This window comes from Lissotriton helveticus, chromosome 2_1, assembly GCF_964261635.1.
Source record: "Lissotriton helveticus chromosome 2_1, aLisHel1.1, whole genome shotgun sequence".
Classification (NCBI taxonomy): domain Eukaryota; kingdom Metazoa; phylum Chordata; class Amphibia; order Caudata; family Salamandridae; genus Lissotriton; species Lissotriton helveticus.
Window position 1 is genome coordinate 1,894,058,820 of NC_136059.1, and position 26,306 is coordinate 1,894,085,125.

The following is a 26,306-nucleotide window of genomic DNA, read 5'->3' on the forward strand; positions in this document are numbered from 1 at the left end:
TCTACCTTGAATGAAAACTTTATTTTGCTTTTATCACAGAAAGCGCAGCAAACGATTTCAACAACAAATCTGGCCAGGGTCATTCTCTCACGGTTAGTGTCACAGAGAACAGTATCCATTTTGCATAATCTCTATTTTAGAGTAAATCACAGGGTTCTGATTTTCCTGCCCAATGTTTGCTGTTGTGGATCTAGGAAAGATCATTTTTGTGAATCAAAGATCGCCCTCTTACCAGGCAATGATGTAGAGTTCTAAAGTAATGGCAAGCTCCAACAGCCTTGATATGTGGTTGGCGGTGTCCGCATAAGGCTTGCAGCTAGCTTGAGTTAAAAATCTAAAACGTAGAGCAAGATGTATATGTGCAGTTGAAGCAAGGAAATCCTGAAACGGGAGCCATGTCGGTTTCCCCTACTGGATCTTATCTGCTAGCAATTATGGAAAGCACGTGATAGTAGCAGTGTGCCTACTCTTTGAAGTAGTACTTTATTGTCCTCGGTGTCAAATATGTTACAGAGGTCTAGCCTTCTGACCAAAATGTTTAGCCTTTATCCACCACACTAAAAGCATAATTAGAAAAGTCTTGCAGTGCAGTCTTTGGTCCATGACTGCATCGGATTTCAGCTAAGAAAGCCAATTGTTACAGTCTAAGAATAACTAAAGTTGCACTTTACAGGAAAAGATTAAGCAGACTGGTAGTGATGGCAAAACTGATGACTTTTTTTTAACAGAATGTAATCCCTAGTTTGGAAATTTGAAATAAAAAAGTAACAGTGGTTTGCAAGTTAGAATGACACGTTGGGAGGGGGTGTCTTCTGAATGGCCCTGGACAGCGTGCTTCCCTGCCCAGTGCAAGTCACTGGAAAGTGGCTGTAGGTTTTTCTGATTTCTGCCTCATTGAACATGACAATCACTTCTATCCTCCTGAGTTCTTTCTGTTTATATGGATTGAGATCCTCTGGCTTTGTTCATAAGTCGAGGGGGCATGCATAGTGCATTCCTCTTTTAAAGAGAGTGCCTATTGCTCCCTTCTGCCCAGGTAATGATCGACTTGTAGTGTAGCTCCTATTTTCCCAATAGGCTCTGCGCATTGGAATAGTACCTACAGCAGTAAAGGCCTAGACCAGACGTTAACTAGGTCTACTACTGTCGATACTAGACTTAATTTTTGGGTTTGCCAGCTAAGCTCAGAGTTCGCTAGAAACTTTCTCGAATGTTCAAGGAAGGAATTAACTCCCCTGATTAGACAAGAAGGGATTTAGTTTCTGACAACCATAGAACATGACAACTTTGCTCTCCCCTAATCAAGAGTCAATCTCATGAGTCGTGTGAGCACAAGGCAATTATTTTACTCAGTCAGTACGTGCATTCTTAGTCTCATCAGAATGTAGAGAAAAGGAAGAGACGGGCGTGTTCAATAAAAGATGTTATTTATTGATCAGTCTCTTTTCTCGTACAAGAGAAATGGATCGATATTATTGCAATACTTATAGTTAAGTAAAGTGCATACATTAGAAGCAATAGTATAAAATAATACTGTAAAAACATTGATATGGTTTCTGAGCCATATGATATTTAAAATGATTAAAATATATTTACATACACATATACATTTGACTAAACGTACTCAACTGGTGTTTCTAAATACGCCTACCCCGTGTACCTGACCTAAGTCTAATGCGTGGGCGGGAATAGAAAGTTACAGTTTAAGTTAAGTTTGTTTTTGCCAAGTGAATAACTAAAGAATTCTCTGTGAGGGTTTATTCAGTTCTGTACCTGGAATTTAGGATGAATGAGGAATGGTATCTCTTTCTCTGCTCTCGATATTCCAGGCTGCCTGCGAGGGCTGCCCAGAAGCGCCGGTGCTGGGTCTCTCGGCTTGAGATAGCAGCGCGTCTCTCAGCGCGTCAGGAAGGCGGGGCTGCTGCCTGCGGGGTCTGCTTCTGCTCTCGGCTTCGGCAAGTATGGCTGCTCCGTCTTGTCACCACGCGTGTGTTTGCATAGGGCAAGGTCGGCAATATTTATACCTTAAAGGTGCCGAGATTGACGTAAGGATGGACATAGGTACGTCAATAAAGATGTCATACGACTTGCTCGTTAGCACATTCTTTTGCAAAAGTTCTCTGTGAAATCAAAACAATGGCCGCACGGATTTTCCAGGTTGTCATAGGTTTGATTTGTTATGAGAACGTCGTATGCCTTATCAGGGGCTGGAGGAATGTCGCTTGTCTAATTAGATCTCAAGCGTTATGACCTAATCAGATAACACGTTCCTGTGCCGTAGTGTGACTGCGTCAGATAACGGTATCTGCATCATGGGGGATTTCTTGCCTCATGGGCTGACTGTTAGTTAACTAGCTAGGTAGTTTAACCAGAATAGGGTCAGGAATAGGGGGATCGATTCAGAACCTATAGAAATACACGACACCCACTCCACGCTAACTATGGTCATATCTACTAATCTATGCATAGTATAACATAGTACAACATACTATAGAGTATAGTGTATACCTTACCACCCCAAAATACATAAATGCATTTCGAAATTTTCAAATATACTGAAAAATTGCAGTCATATATATTGTACGCACTTAAGCTATGAATTAAATGCAAAAGTAAACACGCATTGTAATGCATTATTGCTTTTTGGTATATGAGAAATACACATGAAATGGCTCTTAATATAGCTATACAGAAAGGAAGGTCGAGACCATTTCATCACATAATAAAATATTTGTGAACATACCAGCGGGCAGCTAAAGTCTATATAAAGTATCTAAAATAGAAATCTTAGTTCTCTAGGAATAGTTTCTTACTTTAAGCAGAAGATCAATGTCCCGGGGAAAAAATATATAGAAAAATATTTTAAGGGCTTGCTGAAAAAAGTTGCTGTCCGTGAACTGGATTGTAATTGTTCATGTGACTTTATTTTTAAAGGTTGAAGGCCGAATTCAGGGAACGCCGTGTGCGAGTTTACTCAAAAGTCTCTATTTCTGTTCCGGAGAGAACATCGTATCATTCAGGCTTTCGAAAAAACTGTCAACAGCTTCATGGGAAAGTTCCACTAAGTCGGAAATAGGGGTAACCATGCATTCGTGCGCATGATTGTCTCCATTGACATTCTGATTTGCATTGCTGACAGAAGGTCGTACCTGTTCGATGCTGCTTTCATCTTGAACTTCACTACTCTTCAATCGTAGTGGTGAAGATTCCAGGAATGCCGTCATCAGAATTGGCAGCCTTTGAGGGCAGCACAGTGCGTGAACCTTGGTAGGAACCAACAGTGTATCTGCATCCACCGGCGCATCCGATTGTAGCGTCAGACAGGTGTCTAACACGCATTCTTCTCCGCGGCGCCGCGGCCAGGGCGACTGACGCTGGAATCTGGGGACCACGGTTCGATCCCCGGCTCCGGCGGCACGGTTAGCCCAGCACCATGTGACTCTGGGCAATAGCTCGCTTAATCTTCCCGACGGCCCCCCAGCGCCTAGAGACCCTTACGGGTGATTGTGCGCTTTACAAATGTGGACTTTACTTTACTTTATAGCAGACACCTTAGTACAGGTAAAACACACCTTTGCCACATTGGTCGAAATGATAGAAACCAAGTCATGTTTAGGTCTCTAAGCCGGGAGAGTCCCAGAATTTTTGATATCCGGTCCCGGTATCCAATGGCTAGGATCGTATCTTCCATTGTCGCGAGAGTTTGATCTGTGACATGGGTTGCCATAACGAAAAATAAGGACTAGGAATAGGATTCCTGCAATTAGTCCCAGGATCAGGGGAAGTCCGCCAAAAATCGAATGGACGAAATCTGGAAAAATACACAGTATGGCTTTGAATGGTGTTAATGCCATCGAAAATACTGTCTTAAATACCTTTGAGACCCCAGTGGTATCAGAAATATTTAAGATTTCGCTCAGGATTTCCGCGAAATGTACGGGGGAATTAGTTGATAATAATGTATGTATCTCTGCAGTCGTCCTTGCGACTTGTAGATCATACGTTTCTTTAGATGACGTGAGCCTTGTAGGCGTCTGAAGAAGCACTGTTTTCATTCTGCTTAAAGGTGTCTATTCGAATAGAAGTAATTTTCAAACCGGGCCATGCCCTTGCCTCCCTGTCTGGTAAGGAGCTGGGGAACAAAGAACGTCCACAGCACTTGACCTTCGCCGTCGTGGTGACGAGATAAGGAGTCCCGGGCATAAGACTACAACATCTGCGGTCTACAATAAGAATGTAACTTCCATTATAGAGTCTTTGAAAGAATGGTTCTATTTCAGTTGCAGGTGCGCCTTGCTGGTGACATGAAAGGTTGTATGAATTCCCTTCACAGGCTCCGTGCAAACTAATACCGTTACACAGAAGCGTGCCGCTTAGTGACATAGCACAATTGTTGCCACTAAGAAACACTTTCTGTCCTTTGTTACTGACACATGCATGTGAATAGGGCAGGTTCCAAGTTGTTTTAAGGTACCCCTTTCCCAATTTCTCGTACATGCCAGCCTGTATATATTTTTGGCAGTATTGAAACCTGAAGGTTGAGATTGGAATATTTATGATTCCGTGGATTATCCATTCACTGACAGGTCGTTCTGACATTGTCATTGGTAATCTTTCTAGTTTTTCAATGCTCAAGATTGTATAATCAGCACCCTTCTGCGCCATACCGATTTGTCTATCAGTAAGGTTAAAGATTTGGAATAGTGACGTTGTGTTGATTAAACGCCAAGGCACATAGCCTGAACGCAGATTTTGTAACGTCCAGCCAAGCTGTACAATAGAGCGCAATTGTGACTGACCATGTTGCAATAACAGTAAGTCTTGCGATAATATATCGATTGCTGAAGACACAATGCTGTCCAATGAAAATATTCTGGAGGACAGAGTCATTAACCCATTGTCCACTACAGAAAGTGATTTTTCCAAATTAATACGATCAATTTCACGTATTCTCTCTGCTGTTTCAATTTGTGTAACCTTCCAGGCCTCATTGTATGCTGCATATACAGAGGCTGCTATGAAACGCTTTTGACGCTGTTTGCGTGGTCCCAGTATGAAATCACGCAAGTCAGCACCATCAGTAAGTAAAGTTAGGTGTTGCTTAATTTCAGGCAGTGTGGAAGTTTGTAGCCATTGAAGGCATAATTTGCCCACACTGTAGGTTGTTATTATCCCTGGATGATGTCTTTGGGGATATCTTGGGTCTGGCCTGGTCATTTTGAAACCCTGTGTTTTATTCAGGAATCTATCTTGACAGTTATTTGTATCTGTGGGCCAGATCAACCATTGTTTCCAATCAGGATGTGTTCTGTTTTGGTTAAGTATATGGTTTATGTCTATTTCTTCATCTGTTTCAGAGCTATTGCTAAACATTGTTGGCTTTGGAATAGACGGGTTATTTAAATCTTTGATTTTGGCTAAGCCAAGACAGGTGGTTTGTTGAACAGTGTCATTTAAAAATATCATTTGTTCTGGGATCATGCAGGCTCTAAACAAAGCTTCTATACCCTGTACTTGCCATTCTTTTGTACCCCAAACACTTTTCAAATCAACATTTTTGTCCCAATAATCAAATCCAAATGTATTCATTTTTTCAAAGAATGAATCTGAATATATCAATTTTGTGTTGGTTATCATGGTTTTCATCCCTGTCTTGTTTGACAATTTGTAATAAAATGTTTCAGCATTAGTTATGTTAAAACCTGAAAAATATGAATATTTGTCATAAACGGTTCTAGAGCTCCCTTTTGGAGGTGTAGCACAATGTTCCCATTGATTATAATTTAAAACATTTCTAGGTTGTGCAGATTTATGCAAGAAATGGTTACCATAATGGTTATAGCAATACATACTATCATAATTTGTAGAACCTTGCAAATAATCATGTTTTGTAAATTTAGCAGACATTACTAAGTCAGACATCATATTGTTTATACTTTCAAAGTCCCAATCATCAGCAAATGAGTTTGGTTTTGCAAAGTCACTCAAGGAGATCTTGATTTGGTGTGGATATTTCAGGATCTCGACCGGACCATAAATTTCATAGTCAGTTTTGTCCCAGGCTACCCCACCAGGTATCGGATTTGCTGTGAAGTTGGCTGAAGAAAGTTCTGAAGAAAGTTCTCGTTTCTCGACGTGTGAAGATGTGTGTGGTTTGAGGACCAAGTTGATGTTCTGACTTGCTGTGTCCATTTTAGCATATTTTCCCTCAATGAAGCGTCCCAAGGTAAATACCATGATGAGCCAAAGTATGAGGATAAATGCACCAAAACCCACCCAAAATTCAATCCATGGAGAAACCAGATATGTTTCTTTCAGTTGTTTCAAAAGTTCCTTAGCTTTGTCTTTAAAGGATTTTGATGATGGCTGTGTCTTTTGTTCGCTGAAACCTTCAGAGGAATCATCGAAGTTGATGAAGTAACCAGATGCAGTTCTGTCAATTGTTCCAATTGGTTCAGGATTTTTGTTTCTTGCATTTTCACTTGGAACTTCATTGTAGATTGGTGTGTCTCTGCTAAATGTCTTTATTTGGGTTTTCAGAGGTCTGAGTTCTATTGCATTGTTGCATAGTCCTTGTTGTTCTTCTTTAGGCGTTTCGAATGTGATGAGCCTCTTTGTTAGGACCTCTGTACTGGTAGCAAACCTTGGTGTTCTGCTACTTATTGGGAGTCCACTTGGCCTACTGTTTGTTATCGGCCACATGTTGTGGTTTTACCAGGTCGATGGATACAACTCGGTTCTCCTTTTTTCCAGCAAGTGGCGGTAGTACAACTGATCTTGTCCCGTTGACAGACAAGACAGGAACTGCTTTTCTGTAAGAAGGCCCAAATTCCTTCTTTACCGCGATCTTCTCCCTGACTAGATCCCCGACTTTTGGAATCCAGACAGGTCTTGCTGGGACAGGTGGTGATTCTTCAGTGGTTGTTGGCTGTTGTTTCAACTGTATGTTGCTCAGGTCTTTTCTTGTTTTGTTTAAGTCCTGCAAAATAGCCAAACGGTCTTTGACATCAAAGGTTTTTTCTATTACCACTGAAGTCTGACTATCAAGGTCAGAGATCAACATCCTAGTTCCGAATAATAATTCGTACGGACTGAATCCCTTCAGAGAATTTCTTGGCAAGTTATTTAGACTACGTTGGACACTTATTAGATGTTTGACCCACCCAGCTCCCGAACCTAATGTCCTTTCCATTATAGATTGCTTTCTGCCTTGGTTTTTTCTTTACACCATCCCATACCCTCAGGAAGGAAGTGAGAAGATTCCCGCTGGGCTGTGCTCATTTGGCCATTCTTTCCCCCCCCCAGGCTGGATTGCCTGAATGAAAAAAAAAAATGGTCGAACGTAGCATGCTCTTAGCGTATATGCCATTTAGACTCGCAAATCTTGTATAACAGTCCGGACGTCAGCCGAGTGCTGTGGATCTACATTATAAGTGGAACTAGCCTGTGTATGTTAATCGCAAGCCATTCTTTTTGTTGGTAATATTATCTGCCTTGATACGACGAGGTATTAAACTGCTTCTCTCCCCACTGCGATCTCTGTTGCAGTTTGGGCAGTTTTTTACAAACATGGTGTAGTGCAGGCTCATGCCTGGCCACCAGTACCGTGATTGTAATTCTTCCAGAGAATCTTTTAATTTAAGGTGTCTGAGACCCTCGCCCATGTGTGCGTCTGCGATTAACAAGTTTCTCCTGTCCATGTTTGGAATCACTCTATCCCCCACTCCAGGGATTCGAGCAAAAGGGACGGAGTTTGCATCGATTATGTATGTATAATTGAGTGGATAGTTGATCGGTAACGCTGAGCAGTCGCCTTTTAATGACGTTTTCACCGCCAGCAATGTTTCACCGTCAATGTATTTTAATGTACGCTTTTTTCGATCTACGGGAGCCGGTTTACTGGCTGCCGCTGCGGCTGTTTCAGCCAATGAATTCCCTACAACGTGAACGCCATCACGCTGATGACTCAGTGAGTGAGTCGCGTGAGTCTTTGGTAGTTCTTTTTTCAAAAGAGCTACTTGTTCCCAGAGAAGTCTCTGCTTTATTGGTGCATCTGTGTCATCTTTGTAACCGTTCTGAATCCATGTCTGCAAATCCTTGTTATATGCTTTGACGCAGAAATATGAATCTGACACTATAAGTGTCGGGAATTCGCGATCCGCATTATCTAGCGCCATTTTCAAAGCTATTATTTCAGTTTGTAGTTCTGAATTAGTTTCTACTGAGTGTGATTTTGTTAATAGAGGTCTTAGTTTACCTCCGCGCCACACTTCTTTTGTAATCTCACATGTGGGGTTGTATGCATGTTCTCCCCAAACGGAGGGTTGAGCATGTCCGTCTGTATAGATTACACAGGCGTAATGTCGTAGAGGCAGAATGTCGATTGGCAGAGGATACGTCTTTTCATATTTTAGATTTTTTAATTCTTCTAGTTCTGGATCAAAGTAGTAGTATACTTTGTCCGTTGTGATTGAATTCACCCATTGTATCCATTCTGGATCCAATGTTGTTGATGGTAAATTACACGGTGTTGTTAATGCCTCAAAGGCTGATTCAGCTGTTCTGACTGTGATATGTCTACCGTCAGCTATGTCTTTTTCTCTAGCTATTGCGGTTTGAACTGCTTGAACAATTTTTCCTTTGTTGCTGAATCTCTGTTCAGCTTTTGTGTACAAGTGTGATTTGAATGCAATTGGTACCTTTTCTCCCTCATTAGAGGTCAGGTATGTGAATCCGCATCTCCCTGGGATGACTCGGATCACAAGGTTGCGTGTATTATCACGGGTTTCTAATTTTGTCTTAATTAGCATGTCTGTTTGTAAGGATCTCAAAATTTCTGTGTGTGTTTGAGTCCAACTGGATCTTTTAAAGTCTGGTTTAATTAGATCGTAAAGGGGTTTCACCCTTTCTGCGTAATTTGCAATGTATGTTCTTCCGAAATTTAGGAAGCCTAAAATTGACTGTAGGTTTTTTAGTGTTTTAGGAGCTTGGATAACGGCACATTTCTCTAGGAAATTGTCTGCCAGGCTTTTACCTTCACTTGATAGCTCATATCCTAAGAATAGGACCGTCAGATGGGCAATTCTGGACTTTTTGAAGTTGAATTTGTAACCCTCTGCAGCGAAACCAAGTATTATGGTGTTCACTCTTTTCAAGTGAGTCTCCAAGTCATCATCTGTTAAGTAAATGTCATCGACATAAGATAATGCTTCATCATCATATAGTTGTAGTAATTCTGTTACTCTCGCTGAGAATACCCCCGGGCTGTTCTTGTACCCCTGGAAGGATGTCATAACCCTTGGAGAGGTTATCCCAAAATAGTCCCCTTATTTTCCTAGTCTTATCTCCCTCTATACGTAATGTTATCTCGTATATTTTGTGGGGCTTGCTAACTCTGGTATCTGCAGTTTCCACTTGAAGGTATTCATTCGTGTCCACTGTCTCCAGATGATTCATAAGGACTTTGCGAGCTATGCTCACCTCTGCTGCGCTGTCTAGCATTGTCTGAGCCCACTCTCCGTTTTTCAGTTGTGTCCTCAGTATTCTCGGCATTGTTAACTACCTTGATACTGGCTACCTTCTTTTTTGGAAATTGTGATTTCTTTTTCAGTTGAGCAGGTTCCTTGTCTTTGGACTTGGCGTGCTCTTCTGATCGTCCTCTTCTTTCCGATTTCTGCGAGGAATTCTGAAAAGATTGAGAGGGACGTGTATCAATGTCTTGATATCTATCAGGTTTTTTAATATTATCCCTATTTCTAAGGTTATATCTATTCCCAGAGGGTTCACTCTGGGGTGACCTTTGTCTCGGGTTTGGAGATTTCTCTCTTCGCCTAGGAGACCTTCCTCTGGACTGGAATTTCTTTTCTTTAGGATTGGATTGTTTGTTCCCATCCCAGTTCTTTTTTGGTGAATTATTATTATTATTAAAAAACATTTTTTCTGGACTTGTAGTCAGTTGCGGTTTTACTGGTATTCCACCTAGACTATCTCTGCCTAGTTCTTCATAGGATTTTTCTATGATTCTGGCAATTTCAGCTGGTTGGTCTGCTATATCTATCTCTTTTAACCTCTGGCGGATCGCCACGTTTGCTGCTTCACCTTTTATGTTGGCTAATAATATAGCCGAGACCTGCTTGAAGTCTTTCAGTAATTTCATACCAAGAGTTAAAGCAGGTTCTGGACCGTATTCATCTTGAATTTGTTTTAGCACATCTGGTATCACCGAAATGGATGGAACACCGTGCGTTTTTGTGTAGATGGAAGCAAAGACTGTACCCCAAGTGTCACAGTCCTCAATGTGTGGTGCGATTCCCATTGGGAGACATATAGTCAGAATCCTGTGTTTTTCTAATGGGGTGGTGTCAGGAAACACCGCCTCTATTTGGGTAATTTTCTGTGCCAACCAGAATGGTATTTGTTCCCGTTTAGCTGGAACTTTACCTAGGCAGGATTGGATGTTCTGTGGTGTAATTTTATTTGTGTTCCCCTGGTGAGGGGTCAGCTGTGGTAGTTTAATCGCTGGCTGAATTGTTGAAGTCCGCATTACATACTGAACTAATTGTCTATGAATTTTTAGTAGTTGTTTTAGCTGTATTAACAGCTCTGCTGCAGGCATTCTTTCGATGTCTGGATGTGGTGTGTATCCGGCTAGGACCGGCCACGTTGCTCCTGGTCTTCCTAAAGGACCGAGCCTTGTAATGTGATTGTTATGTTTTAGGGCGCCATCAAATAAGAGCAAATGCTCTTGGAATTTGAGTGGTACTTCCACCTCCTCGAAAGGAGTGTACGTTTCAGGAGGTTCCTCTACTTTGTAATAGTGGAAGTACTTTGTTACAGCATTTGCTGCTGGAAAATGTATCCATGTATAGTATACCTCTGTCTGCCGATATTCGTGTGCCTCAATTACGAATATGACTGTGCCACCTCTAGGTGTCAGTCCATTTTCTATAAGTTTTAAGGTTATAGATCTCCTTTTGGCGACCTGGATGAGTATTATATCCGGGTCTGCTGTTTGCATGGTAGCATCAGCATCTGCTATTTCAGTAGCTAATCTAATTGCCTCTCTTTCATCATCACTCTCTGCCATTTTACAGACAGGATGGTATTATGTTTGTTTGCAGATCAGGTTTCTTATGGAAACAGAGATTAGATGCACAATATTCTGGAACTGTTTTATCCTTCAACGTTGACTAGACCAAGAACCATACATAGGAGTTCCCTCCTGCGAGGTTTTGGAGGATATAATAACCTTTCACCCACTCCAGACGTCTTTGGAGTATTTGGGAAAAGGGGTCTGAGTGAGAAAGCACGACTGAGTTACTCTAAATGTCTTACGTTAGTTTTATCGCCCTTTCCAAACGCGTTGGGCGCCATGTAGTGTAGCTCCTATTTTCCCAATAGGCTCTGCGCATTGGAATAGTACCTACAGCAGTAAAGGCCTAGACCAGACGTTAACTAGGTCTACTACTGTCGATACTAGACTTAATTTTTGGGTTTGCCAGCTAAGCTCAGAGTTCGCTAGAAACTTTCTCGAATGTTCAAGGAAGGAATTAACTCCCCTGATTAGACAAGAAGGGATTTAGTTTCTGACAACCATAGAACATGACAACTTTGCTCTCCCCTAATCAAGAGTCAATCTCATGAGTCGTGTGAGCACAAGGCAATTATTTTACTCAGTCAGTACGTGCATTCTTAGTCTCATCAGAATGTAGAGAAAAGGAAGAGACGGGCGTGTTCAATAAAAGATGTTATTTATTGATCAGTCTCTTTTCTCGTACAAGAGAAATGGATCGATATTATTGCAATACTTATAGTTAAGTAAAGTGCATACATTAGAAGCAATAGTATAAAATAATACTGTAAAAACATTGATATGGTTTCTGAGCCATATGATGTTTAAAATGATTAAAATATATTTACATACACATATACATTTGACTAAACGTACTCAACTGGTGTTTCTAAATACGCCTACCCCGTGTACCTGACCTAAGTCTAATGCGTGGGCGGGAATAGAAAGTTACAGTTTAAGTTAAGTTTGTTTTTGCCAAGTGAATAACTAAAGAATTCTCTGTGAGGGGTTATTCAGTTCTGTACCTGGAATTTAGGATGAATGAGGAATGGTATCTCTTTCTCTGCTCTCGATATTCCGGGCTGCCCAGAAGCGCCGGTGCTGGGTCTCTCGGCTTGAGATAGCAGCGCGTCTCTCAGCGCTTCAGGAAGGCGGGGCTGCTGCCTGCGGGGTCTGCTTCTGCTCTCGGCTTCGGCAAGTATGGCTGCTCCGTCTTGTCACCACGCGTGTGTTTGCATAGGGCAAGGTCGGCAATATTTATACCTTAAAGGTGCCGAGATTGACGTAAGGATGGACATAGGTACGTCAATAAAGATGTCATACGACTTGCTCGTTAGCACATTCTTTTGCAAAAGTTCTCTGTGAAATCAAAACAATGGCCGCACGGATTTTCCAGGTTGTCATAGGTTTGATTTGTTATGAGAACGTCGTATGCCTTATCAGGGGCTGGAGGAATGTCGCTTGTCTAATTAGATCTCAAGCGTTATGACCTAATCAGATAACACGTTCCTGTGCCGTAGTGTGACTGCGTCAGATAACGGTATCTGCATCATGGGGGATTTCTTGCCTCATGGGCTGACTGTTAGTTAACTAGCTAGGTAGTTTAACCAGAATAGGGTCAGGAATAGGGGGATCGATTCAGAACCTATAGAAATACACGACAGACTGACAGTGGTGGCACATTAATCTATATTCAGGGAGACCTGTACATCTTGAGAGGGTCTGCCTAGCTGCTCCCTCTGAGTGCAGTCTCCCGTACCTGGGTTATTTTTTCCTCTATCATGTCTGGGATGCTTGATTTGAGAGCCAGTGAGTTCACTGGGTGAGGATGGTGAGCCATTGTGTTCAATTTAAGCCAAGATGGTATATGTTCTACTGGACATCCCCAGCTCTCCCTTACCCATTCCTAGTCATTTTAAAAGCTTGATGAGTTGGAGAAGGCACCAGTCTTATTTAGGTTTAGCTACGACTCACTCTGCTGGAACAAACCCCTCCATTTCTGCAGGTTGATGGTCACAGCCTCTTGGCCTGGAGTAATTTAATATTCCTCTCTGGGTATAGCCCCTACAATCATCAAGAAACTTTGAAGCGGAGCAACAGGCCTTCCTCATGTACTGATCACTCCGTGAACATGCAAGAAATATGCACCAAGATTGTAAGGTGCACCCACGATTCAAAAGTAACACATGCCCTGTAACGTCAATATAAGAAATTGGGTATTTGGGGTGGGGGGGGGGGAGTGGTTGTAGCGTCCACTCAAATAATAAACACAATCCTTGTAAGGGTGAACCACAAAAGTCACTAAATATACCTACACTTAACCCTCAACTAGCTGGGTACAAAGCAGTCATGCTTACCTGAGAGGCAATGCGTAAAGTATTTATGCAGCACTCGAACAGTAATACACTAAAAACCCAACACAATAAAAATCCCAAACGAATTTAGAAAAAGAGTACACTTTAATACATTTTAATTTTAATAAACAAAATGGCAACATTGAATCAGTAGAACCTGACATATGAGTTTAAAGAAAGTTTTAAGTGAAACTAGCACCAAGAAGCACACAGTGCCTCTTGCCGTTATCTGCTCATGCTGGACCGGGGAAAAGTCACATGTTGAGGCTGGCTGTGATTTGGATACATCGACGAGGTTAGCCCTGTGGAGGAGTTACCTTCTCAAAGTCCAAGCAAAGGGTTTGGTCACTATGAGGATGCTAACGCGAGGAGCAGGTCGAGCATCATGGACGAGCATCACTAGCCTGATGCGCTAGTTGTCTCTGGAGCTTTGCGTTGGTTGATGGTTACGGATGGTTGCTGTCAGCTTGAAGAGCAGGCTGCGCTGGAGCTTCAGATTGGCAGTTGATTCTCGGCGCAAAGAGGTCACTATGCAGTCGTAAGGCATCTAAAACTTCTGTAACACGCCCTTTCCTTGAGAATGAGTTTTCAATTATGCCGGCCAAGGGTCTGGTACCTCGGGGGAAGCTCTTTGGGGTCAGAACTCACACCAACTGAGACCAGCAGCATGGCTCATGCAGGTTCAGGCAGATCCACTTGGTGCTGGGCTGTTGCAGGGAGGCCTCTATAAGCTTGTTGTGGTTCTGTAGCACACACAGAAGGTCATCCAATTGATCCTTGGAGTCCTATGGGTAGCCTGGGTTCAAGCAAAGCAGATCCAGTCTTCCTTCTTCAGTCTGCAGCGCACATCCCTCTTCCTCAGACAGCAGGGCAATCCTTCTGAAGGTCCGAGAGTGTCCTCATGAGAGGTTCTGAAGATATTGTTTTTATACCAAGTGCCAGCCATTGTGCGGGGAAATTCCCTCACCTACCCCAAAACTAGTTCTGGTCTCTTCTTCCCCTGGTCCTGATTCCAAACTCTCTTGGGGTACAAAGGCAAGGGTAGGCCTTGTGTGAGGTTTCTTTGTGTGCTGCAGACAGGCACCTTTGACGTGTAATCAGAGCAGGGCACTGCTCCTCCCCAGCCCTCCTGTCAGGAAGACTCTCTCCTCTCACACCTAGGCCTCTGTGGTCTCAATATCAGGAAGCAATGCATTACCCACAACAGGGGACTCATTCACAATCCTGTGGCCCAGGGCACTGACAGGACATCACTTTAGCACTAACAGGATTTTAAATTCCAATTAATTTTAGTGTAAACATTTTTCTATCAGTTCCTGATTTGAAGTTAACTCTTAAGTGTAACAAAGCAACTCTTTGTTAGTCTATGAGAGAGATAGCCTTACAGCAGTAAAAAACGATTTGGGAGTTTTTCTCTACCAGGACATTAACACTTTAAACCACATGTTCCGAGTTTTAAATATTGTGTACCCTGCTCTATAAATCTTTAGGGTGACATCAGTATTAAAAAGGAAAGTTCAGACTTGGCAAAAGGTTCATGTTGACAAGTCAAAGTGGCAGTTTGAAACTGCATTACAAGCAACAGTGGCAGGCTTGATCGGTTTTAAAAGGTTGCTTTAGTAGTTGGCACAATGAGTGCTGCAGCCCTCTAGTAGCATTTAATTTTCAGGCCCTGGGTGTATGTGGTGCCATTTACTAGGGACCTATCAGTAAATTAAATGTGCCAATTAAGTGAAGGCCAATTTTACCATGTTTTAAGGAGAGATCACAAGCACTTCAGCATCTGTTGGCAGGGATAAAGTGTGCAGATCCCTAATGGCTTCAAAAGCGGGTTCAGCAAAGTAAGGGAGTGAAGGCAAATATTTTGAGGGAATACCACTTCAAGAATGTCCGATCTAACAATCAGGGAATCATGCGCCTGAGATCTCTATTTAAGGTGTATTTTGTTTCTTGACCAGCTACACACAGGGTGGCAGAAGTAAGGAGAGATCCAGAAGTGAAATCCAGGCCTTTGGTTGCTGTTGCCCCTTCCACCCTCTCCTACCACAAGTCTGGACTTGGGAATTGTCTCAGTGACGGATTACCTGTTAAAATAATGTGCTTGTCTGATGGAAGTAGCTGGGATTCAGCTCATCAGGCAGCATCCCAGCAGAGAAAGCAATTTCTGTGAGACTTGGGGAGGTGGTGGTTGCTTTGAAACACAAGGAGACTCCGGAAACCTGCTTCACATCAACATTGAAGGGGACATGGTTCTCCATATGGTGATTAAAAGTGAAACTCCTGACCCCTCCCTTGTGCTGTAGGAGCTGGTAGGTGCTTCCAGTTGTCATCTGTAGCTGATGAACACCACCCTGTTGAAGAACTTATAGTTTGAACCTTTGGTCCTCGCCTCAGGTCTCCAATTTTGTCCATGCTTTCCCTGCGCTAGTAGCAAGCTGCACCAACCCTGTGGGGCCTTGCTTTTCCTGCACTCGTAGCCAGCAGAAACTCTGCACTGCGACCGGTGGGCTCTGTGGTGCAGGCCACAAACTCTTGTTGTGGGTGATCTGAGAGTATCTGGGTTGACTGACACCCTAGCCAGCCACTACCCTCCTACAGCTAGCCCAGTTATTACTGGACTAGTAGGACTCTGGTAACTGTGCCAAGACCAGAAGTATTCCTTACCAGACCCTATCTGAGTGCGTTGTTTCCAAGAAAGGCCCAAAACACTCATATAGCATTGAAGAGCAACCCTGTGGAATAAGGTCTGCATGTTGCAATTGTAACTGTTTTTATGGTGCTTAGAATCTAGGCAGTGTAATGTTTGGGGTGAAAACTATGGCCAGAGGGTCCCAGACACTTCTGGTTTTCACTGTGTATCTGAGTTTTATGTGTTGTCATTTTATTCTTGTGTGTATTAAAATACTTTTATAAAGTCAAGCATTGATCTTATTCGCTGATCTTACGATGTAAGCTGTATTTTGAGTGTCTAACCCTTGTCACCACCGTGAAAAAGGTTTGGATGGCTCTGTCTCATACCCGAGGAGATTCAAATGCGGGAGAGGAGTATTTGGTTATCCAGTTTGGGGTCTAGTAGAATTGCGGTCCCAGGCGGTGAAAAACTCCAATGGATGCAACTGGATCTCAGTAACCCCTGATTGCTCTGGTGCCCCTACAAAACCGGTCATTAGAACTCACATAGTCTAAAGTAAGATAATAAATATTAAGTTAAGGTTTGGTGCTGTGGAGTTCTTGTCTTCTATTCAAAAGCTGATCACAGAAGAACATGAGATGGACTATCCGCCGATTTAACATGATCTCAAATACCAGATTGTTAAATCAAAAGTAAAATGCATTTTGATGCACAGGTTAGCTACTTTGCCATTCTTTCATCACCGACACCCATTTTACAGCGGTGCAGAATAAATAGATTGCATAAGTGCACGTTATTGTCCGGTAGCAGCTTGCAGCTGTAGGCCCACACAACAAAAATCTTTGAGGTGTATTGTGTAATGACCATGCTTCTTCCCAGAAAGGTAAAGCGTTCTGTAGTTGAGACCTAAAAGATGCATATTAGAGCACTTTCGCATGTCTGGTTGACAGTATGAGAAACCCTTTGTTTTCATGATAAATGTGTGCGTTGTGCCATTCCTTGATATCCCGTTTAGATAGGCAAAGTCGATTCCAATGTTTGCGATAGACTTATTAATTCTGTCATGAACGGAAACCATTTTTTTGTTGTAAATGCATGCTGTGACAGATTGACCGAACCCAGCGTTTTGCTGAACTCGCACTCGCTTATGCAATTGCAGCTTGCTGTAAACTCCAGCTGTGCTGATTCAGAGATGCAGAGGATCAGCGCAGTGGGAGGGCGAAATGGAGATTGACAGCCTCTCCAATTCACTCAATACAAAGCCGTCTGCTGTGGCCGTTCATCCAGCTGGCGGTAAACAACCAACACAAACGTGAAAAACCTAACTGAGACACAGCCACAGGCAAGCATAGCAGTATTGAAATTTAGTTAAGCAGTAGCAACAGTAAACAGACACCAGTGACGAAAATAACCATGCTAGCACAAACAGGACCGCTCAAAACATGGAATAACCGCAGAGGCAACACAAATGCCACAGTCGCCACCAAAACTAAGAAAGTGCATGGATTAAATAATATGAAAACAAATGACTCTTGAGAGTGGGTTAAAAATCATCCGCAAAAAACCGAGGCAAACCTTTTTTTCGCATTTATTAATTTGTGTATCTTGGACTGTGAACGCATGAACCTATCGATGTCCGAGTCTGCAATTAATCTCGTTGTGTGTGAAAACTGATTTGTCAGGGTGACCTTAACAATGTCCTTGTAGCGAGTTATATAATTCAACTATGCAGTTATTATTTTCTGATTGAAGCTTTAACAAGGAACAGTCAGTGAGTTGTAAGTTTAAGTGTAATTAATAAAATGTTGGTGCCAAATGTCCTTTCACCCCGTGCCTCCGATTAATAGCCTTTAAAAACATTAAAGTAAATTGCAGTAAAATTTGTTTGCATGTTTTTGCGGTTTTTCATTTGGAAAACAAGCATCCGGATATGCCAATGGTGGTGCATTTCTAATTACTTAAAACTTAATTCAGTGTACTGGCATGTTTGTTTTTAGATCTAAGATGAATTAAAGATCTGTTAAATGTGTCTTGTACTTTTATGATATTATGCAAACATTTACAATGTTTTTTTTTGTTTTCTTTAAAAACAGGTTTCCGGAAAATATGTCTTGATGACCTCCGCAAGGCCTACATTGTTAAAGATGTCCAGCAGTACATCCTACATCGCTTAGACCAAGAAGAAGCCCTGAGACAACACCTCACAAAAGAAACTGCAGAAATGCTGAACCAACTCCACATCAAAAGCAGCGGTTGTTTCCTCTACCTGGAACGTGTTCTGGATGGAGTTGTGGAAAACTTTATCATGCTACGAGAAATTCGGGATATTCCTGGCACCTTGAATGGGTTATACCTATGGCTGTGCCAAAGACTTTTTGTGAGAAAGCAATTTGCAAAGGTACAACCTATTTTGAATGTAATTCTGGCAGCCTGCAGGCCTTTGACAACAATGGAGTTATATCATGCAGTATGGACCAGAAACATGACATTAACAATAGAGGACTTTCAACGAAAGCTAGATGTACTATCCAAGCTTCTTGTAGATGGCTTAGGAAAAACAAAAATCTTGTTTCATTACAGTTTTGCAGAATGGTTGCTCGATGTGAAGCATTGTACACAGAAGTATTTATGCAATGCAGCAGAAGGCCACCGAATGCTAGCAATGAGCTTGACGTGTCGAGCAAAAGAACTGACGGCGTTGGAAGTTCAAGAGTTTGCTTTTCACCTAATCCATTCAAATTTGCAATTGGATACCTCAGACTTAGCATTGTGGATGATATGGAATGGTGCATGCGTGAAAGACTCTTTGGAGACATTAATCCCAAAGGAGCAGGAAGTACTGCAGTTGCTAGTAAAAGCTGGTGCCCATGTGAACAGTGAAGATGACCGTACATCTTGCATTGTGCGTCAAGCCTTGGAAAGGGAGGACTCCATTCGTACTCTATTAGATAATGGTGCTTCTGTAAACCAGTGTGACTCAAACGGAAGAACGTTACTGGCTAATGCAGCATATAGTGGGAATCTTGACGTTGTCACGTTGCTTATTTCTAGAAAATGTGATTTAGAAATTGAAGATAAGCATGGGCAAACTGCATTAACTCTATCGTCTCGTCAAGGGCACATAAAAGTGGTTAATTGTTTGATTGGATTTGGAGCCAACATAAACCATACTGATCATGATGGCTGGACGACATTGCGATCAGCAGCTTGGGGTGGTCACACAGAGGTGGTTTCTGCACTGCTCTATGCCGGAGCAAAAGTGGATTGTGCCGATGCTGATAGCAGGACAGCCTTGAGGGCAGCAGCTTGGGGAGGGCATGAAGATATTGTATTAAATTTACTTCAGCATGGTGCTGAAGTCAACAAAGCGGATAATGAAGGTAGAACGGCGCTGATTGCTGCTGCATACATGGGTCATAGAGAAATTGTTGAGCATTTGCTGGATCACGGTGCAGAAGTTAACCATGAGGATGTGGATGGAAGGACTGCTCTGTCTGTCGCAGCTCTTTGTGTACCTGCTAGTAAAGGGCATGCTTCTGTGGTTAGTCTTTTAATAGACCGTGGTGCTGAAGTGGACCATTGTGACAAGGATGGGATGACTCCTCTCCTTGTTGCTGCCTATGAAGGACACGTAGATGTTGTTGATTTGCTTCTTGAAGGAGGAGCTGATGTGGACCACACAGATCATAATGGACGTACTCCCCTCTTAGCAGCGGCCTCCATGGGGCATGCCTCCGTTGTAAACACACTTTTATTTTGGGGTGCAGCTGTTGATAGCATTGACAGTGAAGGTAGAACTGTTCTCAGTATAGCTTCTGCTCAGGGTAATGTTGAAGTGGTGCGAACTCTGCTCGATAGAGGTTTGGATGAAAATCACAGAGATGATGCAGGATGGACTCCTTTGCATATGGCAACCTTCGAAGGCCACAGGTTAATCTGTGATGCACTTATTGAGCAGGGTGCTAGAACAAATGAAATCGATAATGATGGACGCATACCATTAATACTAGCTGCACAAGAAGGTCACTATGATTGCGTACAGATTTTGTTGGAAAATAAATCTGATGTTGATCAAAAAGGTTATGATGGGCGAAATGCGCTTCGTGTTGCGGCCTTAGAAGGTCATAGAGATATTGTTGAATTGCTTTTGAGCCATGGTGCAGATGTCAACTACAAGGATGCTGATGGCCGACCTACGCTGTACATTTTGGCACTAGAAAACCAACTCCCCATGGCAGAGTTTTTTTTAGAAAATGGTGCAGATGTGGAAGTGAGCGATGCTGAAGGAAGAACGGCATTACATGTTTCCTGCTGGCAGGGGCATTTAGAAATGGTGCAGCTTCTTGTAACATACCATGCTGACATCAACGCATCGGACAATGAAAAACGCTCAGCATTACAGTCTTCTGCTTGGCAGGGGCATGTAAAGGTGGTTCAATACTTGATCGATCAGGGGGCTGTTGTTGATCACACATGTAATCAGGGCGCTACTGCACTCTGTATAGCTGCTCAGGAAGGGCACATTGAGGTTGTCCAGCTGTTACTAGAGAACGGTGGGGAGCCAAACCATGCTGATCAATTTGGGCGCACTGCTATGCGGGTTGCAGCAAAAAATGGGCATTCCCAAATTATTAAACTATTGGAGAAATATGGTGCATCAACTGTAAATGGCTGCACTCCTTCTCCAGTGCATACAATGGATCAAAAAGCCTTACAACAGACCTCAACGAAGATGCAGTCCTTAACTATGAAATCTAACAGCTCCTCAAGCACTGGGGGCGGTGATGTCCAACATAATTTGCATGGCTTATCTAATGGACCCGTTCATGCCTTTAGCTCTCCTTCAGAGTCACCAGATTCTACAGTTGATCGTCAGAAGGATTCACTCTCAAACAATTCATTAAAAAGCTCCAAAAACTCATCTCTTCGCACCACTTCATCTACAGCGACTGCTCAAACTGTACCTATTGATAGTTTCCATAGCCTGTCCTTTACAGAGCAAATACAGCAACACTCACTACCACGTAGTCGGAGTAGACAGTCTATTGTCTCGCCCTCATCAACAATTCACTCCACAGGCAAGAACCCGGCCTCCCCGGTAAGTGAGTTTGAATGGAGCCAAGTAAAGCCCAGCTTAAAATCTACTAAATCAAATAAGGGAGGTAAAGCTGAAAACTCTGTCAAGTCAGGCTCAGTGGGCAAGAAAACAAAACAGAACAGCACTTCCCATCCAAAAGTCCTGGAGTATGAAATGACACAATTTGACAAAAGGGGTCCGATTTCAATATCCGGGACAAATATAAATATGTCGCTGAAGACAATGCCTGTAGAGCAACAGTGTAATATTTTAGGTCCACCCGCCCCACATGAAGTGGGACGATCACAGCAGCAATTCTTAATTCAGCAACAAAGTGCTGAGCAGAAGAAGAGGAATGGAATTATGACCAACCCGAATTTTCATCTTCAGGGAAATCAGGTTTTCTTAGGAAAAGTTTCAGTCGCTCGAGGATTGCAGGAGAAAGGACACCATGAGGTTTTGGAAGGCTACCCTTCAGCTGATACAGAACTAAGCCTTAAGCAAACTCTGAAACTTCAGATTGATGGAACGGACCCAAGTTTCAACTACAAAAAGGAAACGCCACTATGAAGGTAATCACATGACTCTAAACAGTAAATCGTTTTATTGTAGCATTAGTAGGTTGATGAGCAATGCATTTCAAACACTAAATTTGTTACCAACTTGCCAATCACAAAGTACATTTTCATTCAGTATATACAGTTTATTATTTTCAATACTTGCTAAACTATATTGCTGGATAAATGTCTTCAAATATTTAATATCTACAGTTACATAGCATTTATATTATTTTCTCAATTTCAGAACAAGCTTGTGATCGTGACTTGCCAATCCACACAATTTTCAATACTTCCATGAAGTGTTTGCAATTCCATAGCTCTCACCTAACCTTTATTTGCATGCCTCCCAAAGTCATACATTTAGAGAGATGATTAAGATCGATCTACCAAATTGTAGGACAACTCTGAGAAATGAATGAACAATGCAAAAAGTGCATACTCATACAATAAGGCACTTAAATTGTGTTGAAAGTGTCACATTTTATATGCTTTACATTTGTTGGACATGTTCTGTTCATTTACTATTGAAAACTGAGCTGTTCAAACTTGCCTACAGCGGACTGCGTATTCTAATTGGGTTGTGATGGAGAAGTTGAACTAAGTCCCATCTATCAATGACACTCCCGCACCTTGACCTACGCCATCTTATTTGTAATACGCAAGTGATATCTCATGAGTAACGGCAATAACACATGCAGCACAACACTTTCACAGAAATGAATTTATCAAATGCGAGTCCTGCTAAGGTATTTAGTTTGGTGTGATTCACCCATGTGATCACTGATTCACCATGCAGATGCTCACTGAACCAGTGATGCAAGAGAAATGGCACCACAAAGATGCCATCCTGTGAATGATGTCACAATAGGTCTCAAAAACCATGCAGCATCTTCAAAAGATTGCACCCTCCGAGAATGCCTTTTAGTAGTGATTGTTAGCGACCTAAGACTGGTTAAAGAGAACGGTTGTGTTTCTCTTCCTTTTATGGCCCATTTAAAGAGGCTAAACCTTGACCCACACCTGCCCGATTAGAGATCTGTTGCGGCGTGTCGTTTATTCTTGTTCAGGTCTCCTAGACAAGGGGGTTTTTCTACACAGCAGCAACACACCAGTATTTGCGTGTACTTTCAGGCAGTGTGTGTTGATCAGCCACAGCAGGGAAGTGTTCAAACATATGACTACATACTGGTTAAAAAAATCCCCTGAATCTGGCCTTTGTTAAAAGTGAATTTATGGTTCACTGTGGTATAACAATCACCTCAGTGTAGGTTTAAAACAAAAACAAAGGAACTCACTTGAAACATAGTTTAAAGTGCAGTTTATGGTTGGATGTAAAACTTGATATCAACTGAAATTCAAAGTTATAGTTAGGAACATAATCAAAAATGTGTGCAATAGATGCAAACCATAACTCGCATTCAAAATGCAATACTTACAAGGTCTTGTTTTTAATGCAAGGTATGGATTGTGCTCTGCAGTGTTAGAAAAAATGTCCTACAGGAGGCAGAATACGCACAGCCTTACTCCCAAGAAGGCCACAGTGGGGTCCATCAAAGAGATACCCTAAGTTAACTGCATTCCTGGCTCGTGAGTTTCTGACACCTAGAATAGCAGATGGGGACCATGGTACCTGCTTCAGTACTGCACTTCCCAGGTGCCATTTTAAATTAAATTAAATTTCAAGGATTCGTGACTCGGAAATTTGACTCATGAGAAAGATGCAAGCTTTAGGGTGAGATGCTTGTGCTGAATTCACGAATTCTATATAAAACTCCTGAATCCAAAAACATATTTATAAAAAACAATCAGTTCAAAGGACAAGCACCATGGGCCAAATCTTGTACATCAGCAAGAGGCCAGAGTTTTCGACCAACCCTCTCTTCCCTATGCAAAGTAGAAGGCAGTTTGCCGCAGAGGTTTGGTGCCTCTGCCGAAAAAGCTATATTTTTAGGGTGGAGTTTGCAAGCTTATTTATTGAATTGACAGTACTTTGAGATTGTCATCAATGCGTTGAGTAGAATCATAGGATCTCCCTTGTCAGAGACGTTATAAATCCTGTTCTATTTCTATACATTTATGTGGGCCATCACCTGTTCACTGTTAAAGTTGGGATGACATAGTTTGCTCCATGTTAGTTAAGGTTTTATATCCCAGATGTACATACTAATCATAGTCAGAACGGCACTTAAATTTGAATTGGGGTTATTTTGTGGCAGTAGCTTGGATAAGAGAAGATTATGCAGTAGTTCGCTTTAAATAAAGCAAGTCGTATCCTGTTAAATCTGTTCCCATCCTTTATTATGTCCCCTGTTCTTTTCTGATTATTTGCGATACAACTTCGGAATTGTCGGTAATCTGCGTTGCCATTTTACATGGTTAAATGCTTTCTCAGCGTCCAAGCTCACAATGGACAGTGCGGTCTCCTTTTGGGCAGCTCTGTCACTTATGGGCTTGATACAGATAAATGTCTGGGTAAAAAGGTATTGACCTGGAATTTAACCCTTCTACTCATTATTTCCAGCGCTTAGTATGCATAACCTTTCGGATGAAATCGCGACATATCTATTTCTATCACTTTTGAAAAGGAATTCTGTCTCAAAAGATTGCATGTACTTATGTCCGTAGAATCTTTGGGAACATAACATTGGTTTCAGCATCCAAACTCAATTGCTTTATTTTCAGATACCATGTAACTAAATGGAAGTTTAAAGAGGTTTATCAACTCTTTGTTAAGGATTTTATAAGATTCTGAGAATACAGTTGTTGCTTGATGCTTTCTTGATGGCTAACTGGTGCATAGTTTTCTGAATTTCTTTGCCTTTATAGCCCCTTCTTTTCTCATAGTAATTTCATCTATGTTAAGGGGACAGTTCTCCCTAATTTTCATCAATACCGGTCTCTTTGTGTTTAATTTTTTAATTACAGATTTGTGTATAAAATGTATTAAAGATTATTTTGCACAGGAGGATGCCATCTGAGATGAGTTAGGTTTACAATTTCGTTACGTCAGATTCTTTTTTTAAATTTTTTTATTCCGCACTAGTGAAACTTACTGAGTGCATCAGAGCTCGTCCGATAAAGATGATTATAACAAGCCACTAAGATAACAAACAAAAAAGAGGTTTGCAATACAACAAAAGGTTTGATAATTGTCTAGAGGGGTGCAGTGCAAAATCCTGCTAGAAGAGATATCTTCAAAGATTGCTTGAATTTTAGAAATGTGTATTTTTTAAAGGAGGATAATAAAGCAAGTTCCAAATGAAAGTGATGATCCACAACCAAAACACATGTACCCACGGTTTTCCAACAATGACAAACTCTTTTCCACCTTTTTAAGCGTATTTGTCAGTTTCTTATGTACTAGCCTTCTTACTGGTTGCATGGGGGTAAACAGCCATTAGTAGGCAGATGTTAGTCCACGTACCATTACTTCGCAAGCTTTACAACGCATAAGATGTTACAATGCGTAGCCTTTACTACGCAAGTTGTAACATCGCATGCATTGTAATGCTTGCAAAGCAAAGGCTATCAACATCGTTGTGTGGAAACTGACGCACTTCGGTTTCCACACAGCGACGTGCACAACTGATGCTGGAAGCCCGGAGAAGAGGAAGCATGGCTGAATGAGAAGAGAGGAAGTGGTTTAGTGTACTGTAGGGGACTGTTTTAGGGATTAAGGTAGTGTTGGGGGTCCTGCAGGGTAGTGTTTGGGAGTAGGGACCGGACTGGGGCACTGGGCAGGTTCTTGCTGGGGCTAGTGCTTTAGGGTTTAGGGTAGTGTTGTAGTGTTAGTGTAGTGTAGGTTACTGTTTTAGGGTTTAGTGTAGTGTCGGGGTTGTGATGGGTAGTGAATGAGTGTAGGGACCGGAGTGGGTGAATGCGTATGTTCGTGCAGGGGGTAGTGATTTAGGGTGTAAGGTAGTGTAGTGGTGTTTCAGTAGTGTGGGGTAGGGTAGTGTAGTGTTTGAGTGTTTTGGTAGCGTTTTCCATTTTTAGATGTGTAGGCTAGTGTATTTCTATTTTTTTTTTTGTAGTGTCATGTTTTAAACATTTAGAAAAGGGGGTAAATGTCTTTTTATAATACGACACGTTATTCCGCAAACTTTTTTTATTACTTGGCAAGCTTTTACTTCGTATACATTAACACTTTCAATGCAATGGTATGCGAACTAAAAACGTGCGTAGTATCGGTTTTTGCTAAGTAATAACTGTGTAGTAAAGGCATGCCAAGTAATGGCATGCGAAATAAAGTGTCATATTCTGCGTTGGTGTATCCTCACAGTTCATAAACAAAGCACAGCATTCTCTGTCAGTCCAATAATCTTCTTTAGTGCATAAATAATACTTAAAAGAACATGCTTGTCTAACATTCCAAGAAGTTTATCCTGCAAGATGCTATGTTCCAAAGACCTAGGTTTTATTCACTGCAATATAGCCAAGACGTACAGTTTCATTTGTCTGTAGGTTCCAAGTCCTAAAAAACTGTTAGTTTAAAAAAAAAAAAAATCTTTCATGTTTATGTGGAGCACAGTTTTTCTTTATCAATTTTTGTAATTTTGTAATTGCAGGCTGTCCGAATATTCTCTTGTGAGCGTTAGTATTGTCTTCAAAA

At 41.8% G+C, this 26,306-nt stretch overlaps 1 protein-coding gene across 1 annotated transcript in view; it reads left to right on the forward strand.

The window, feature by feature from the left end:
- ANKRD50 (ankyrin repeat domain 50) overlaps nucleotides 1-26,306 on the forward strand; it is a 184,279-nt gene that overhangs the window by 127,573 nt on the left and 30,400 nt on the right. Inside the window, exon 4 of the mRNA XM_078676812.1 lies at nucleotides 18,151-21,706. Coding sequence (XP_078532938.1) covers nucleotides 18,151-21,704 — 3,554 coding nt within the window. The 3' untranslated portion in view covers nucleotides 21,705-21,706. The remainder of the gene's footprint in view (nucleotides 1-18,150; nucleotides 21,707-26,306) is intronic.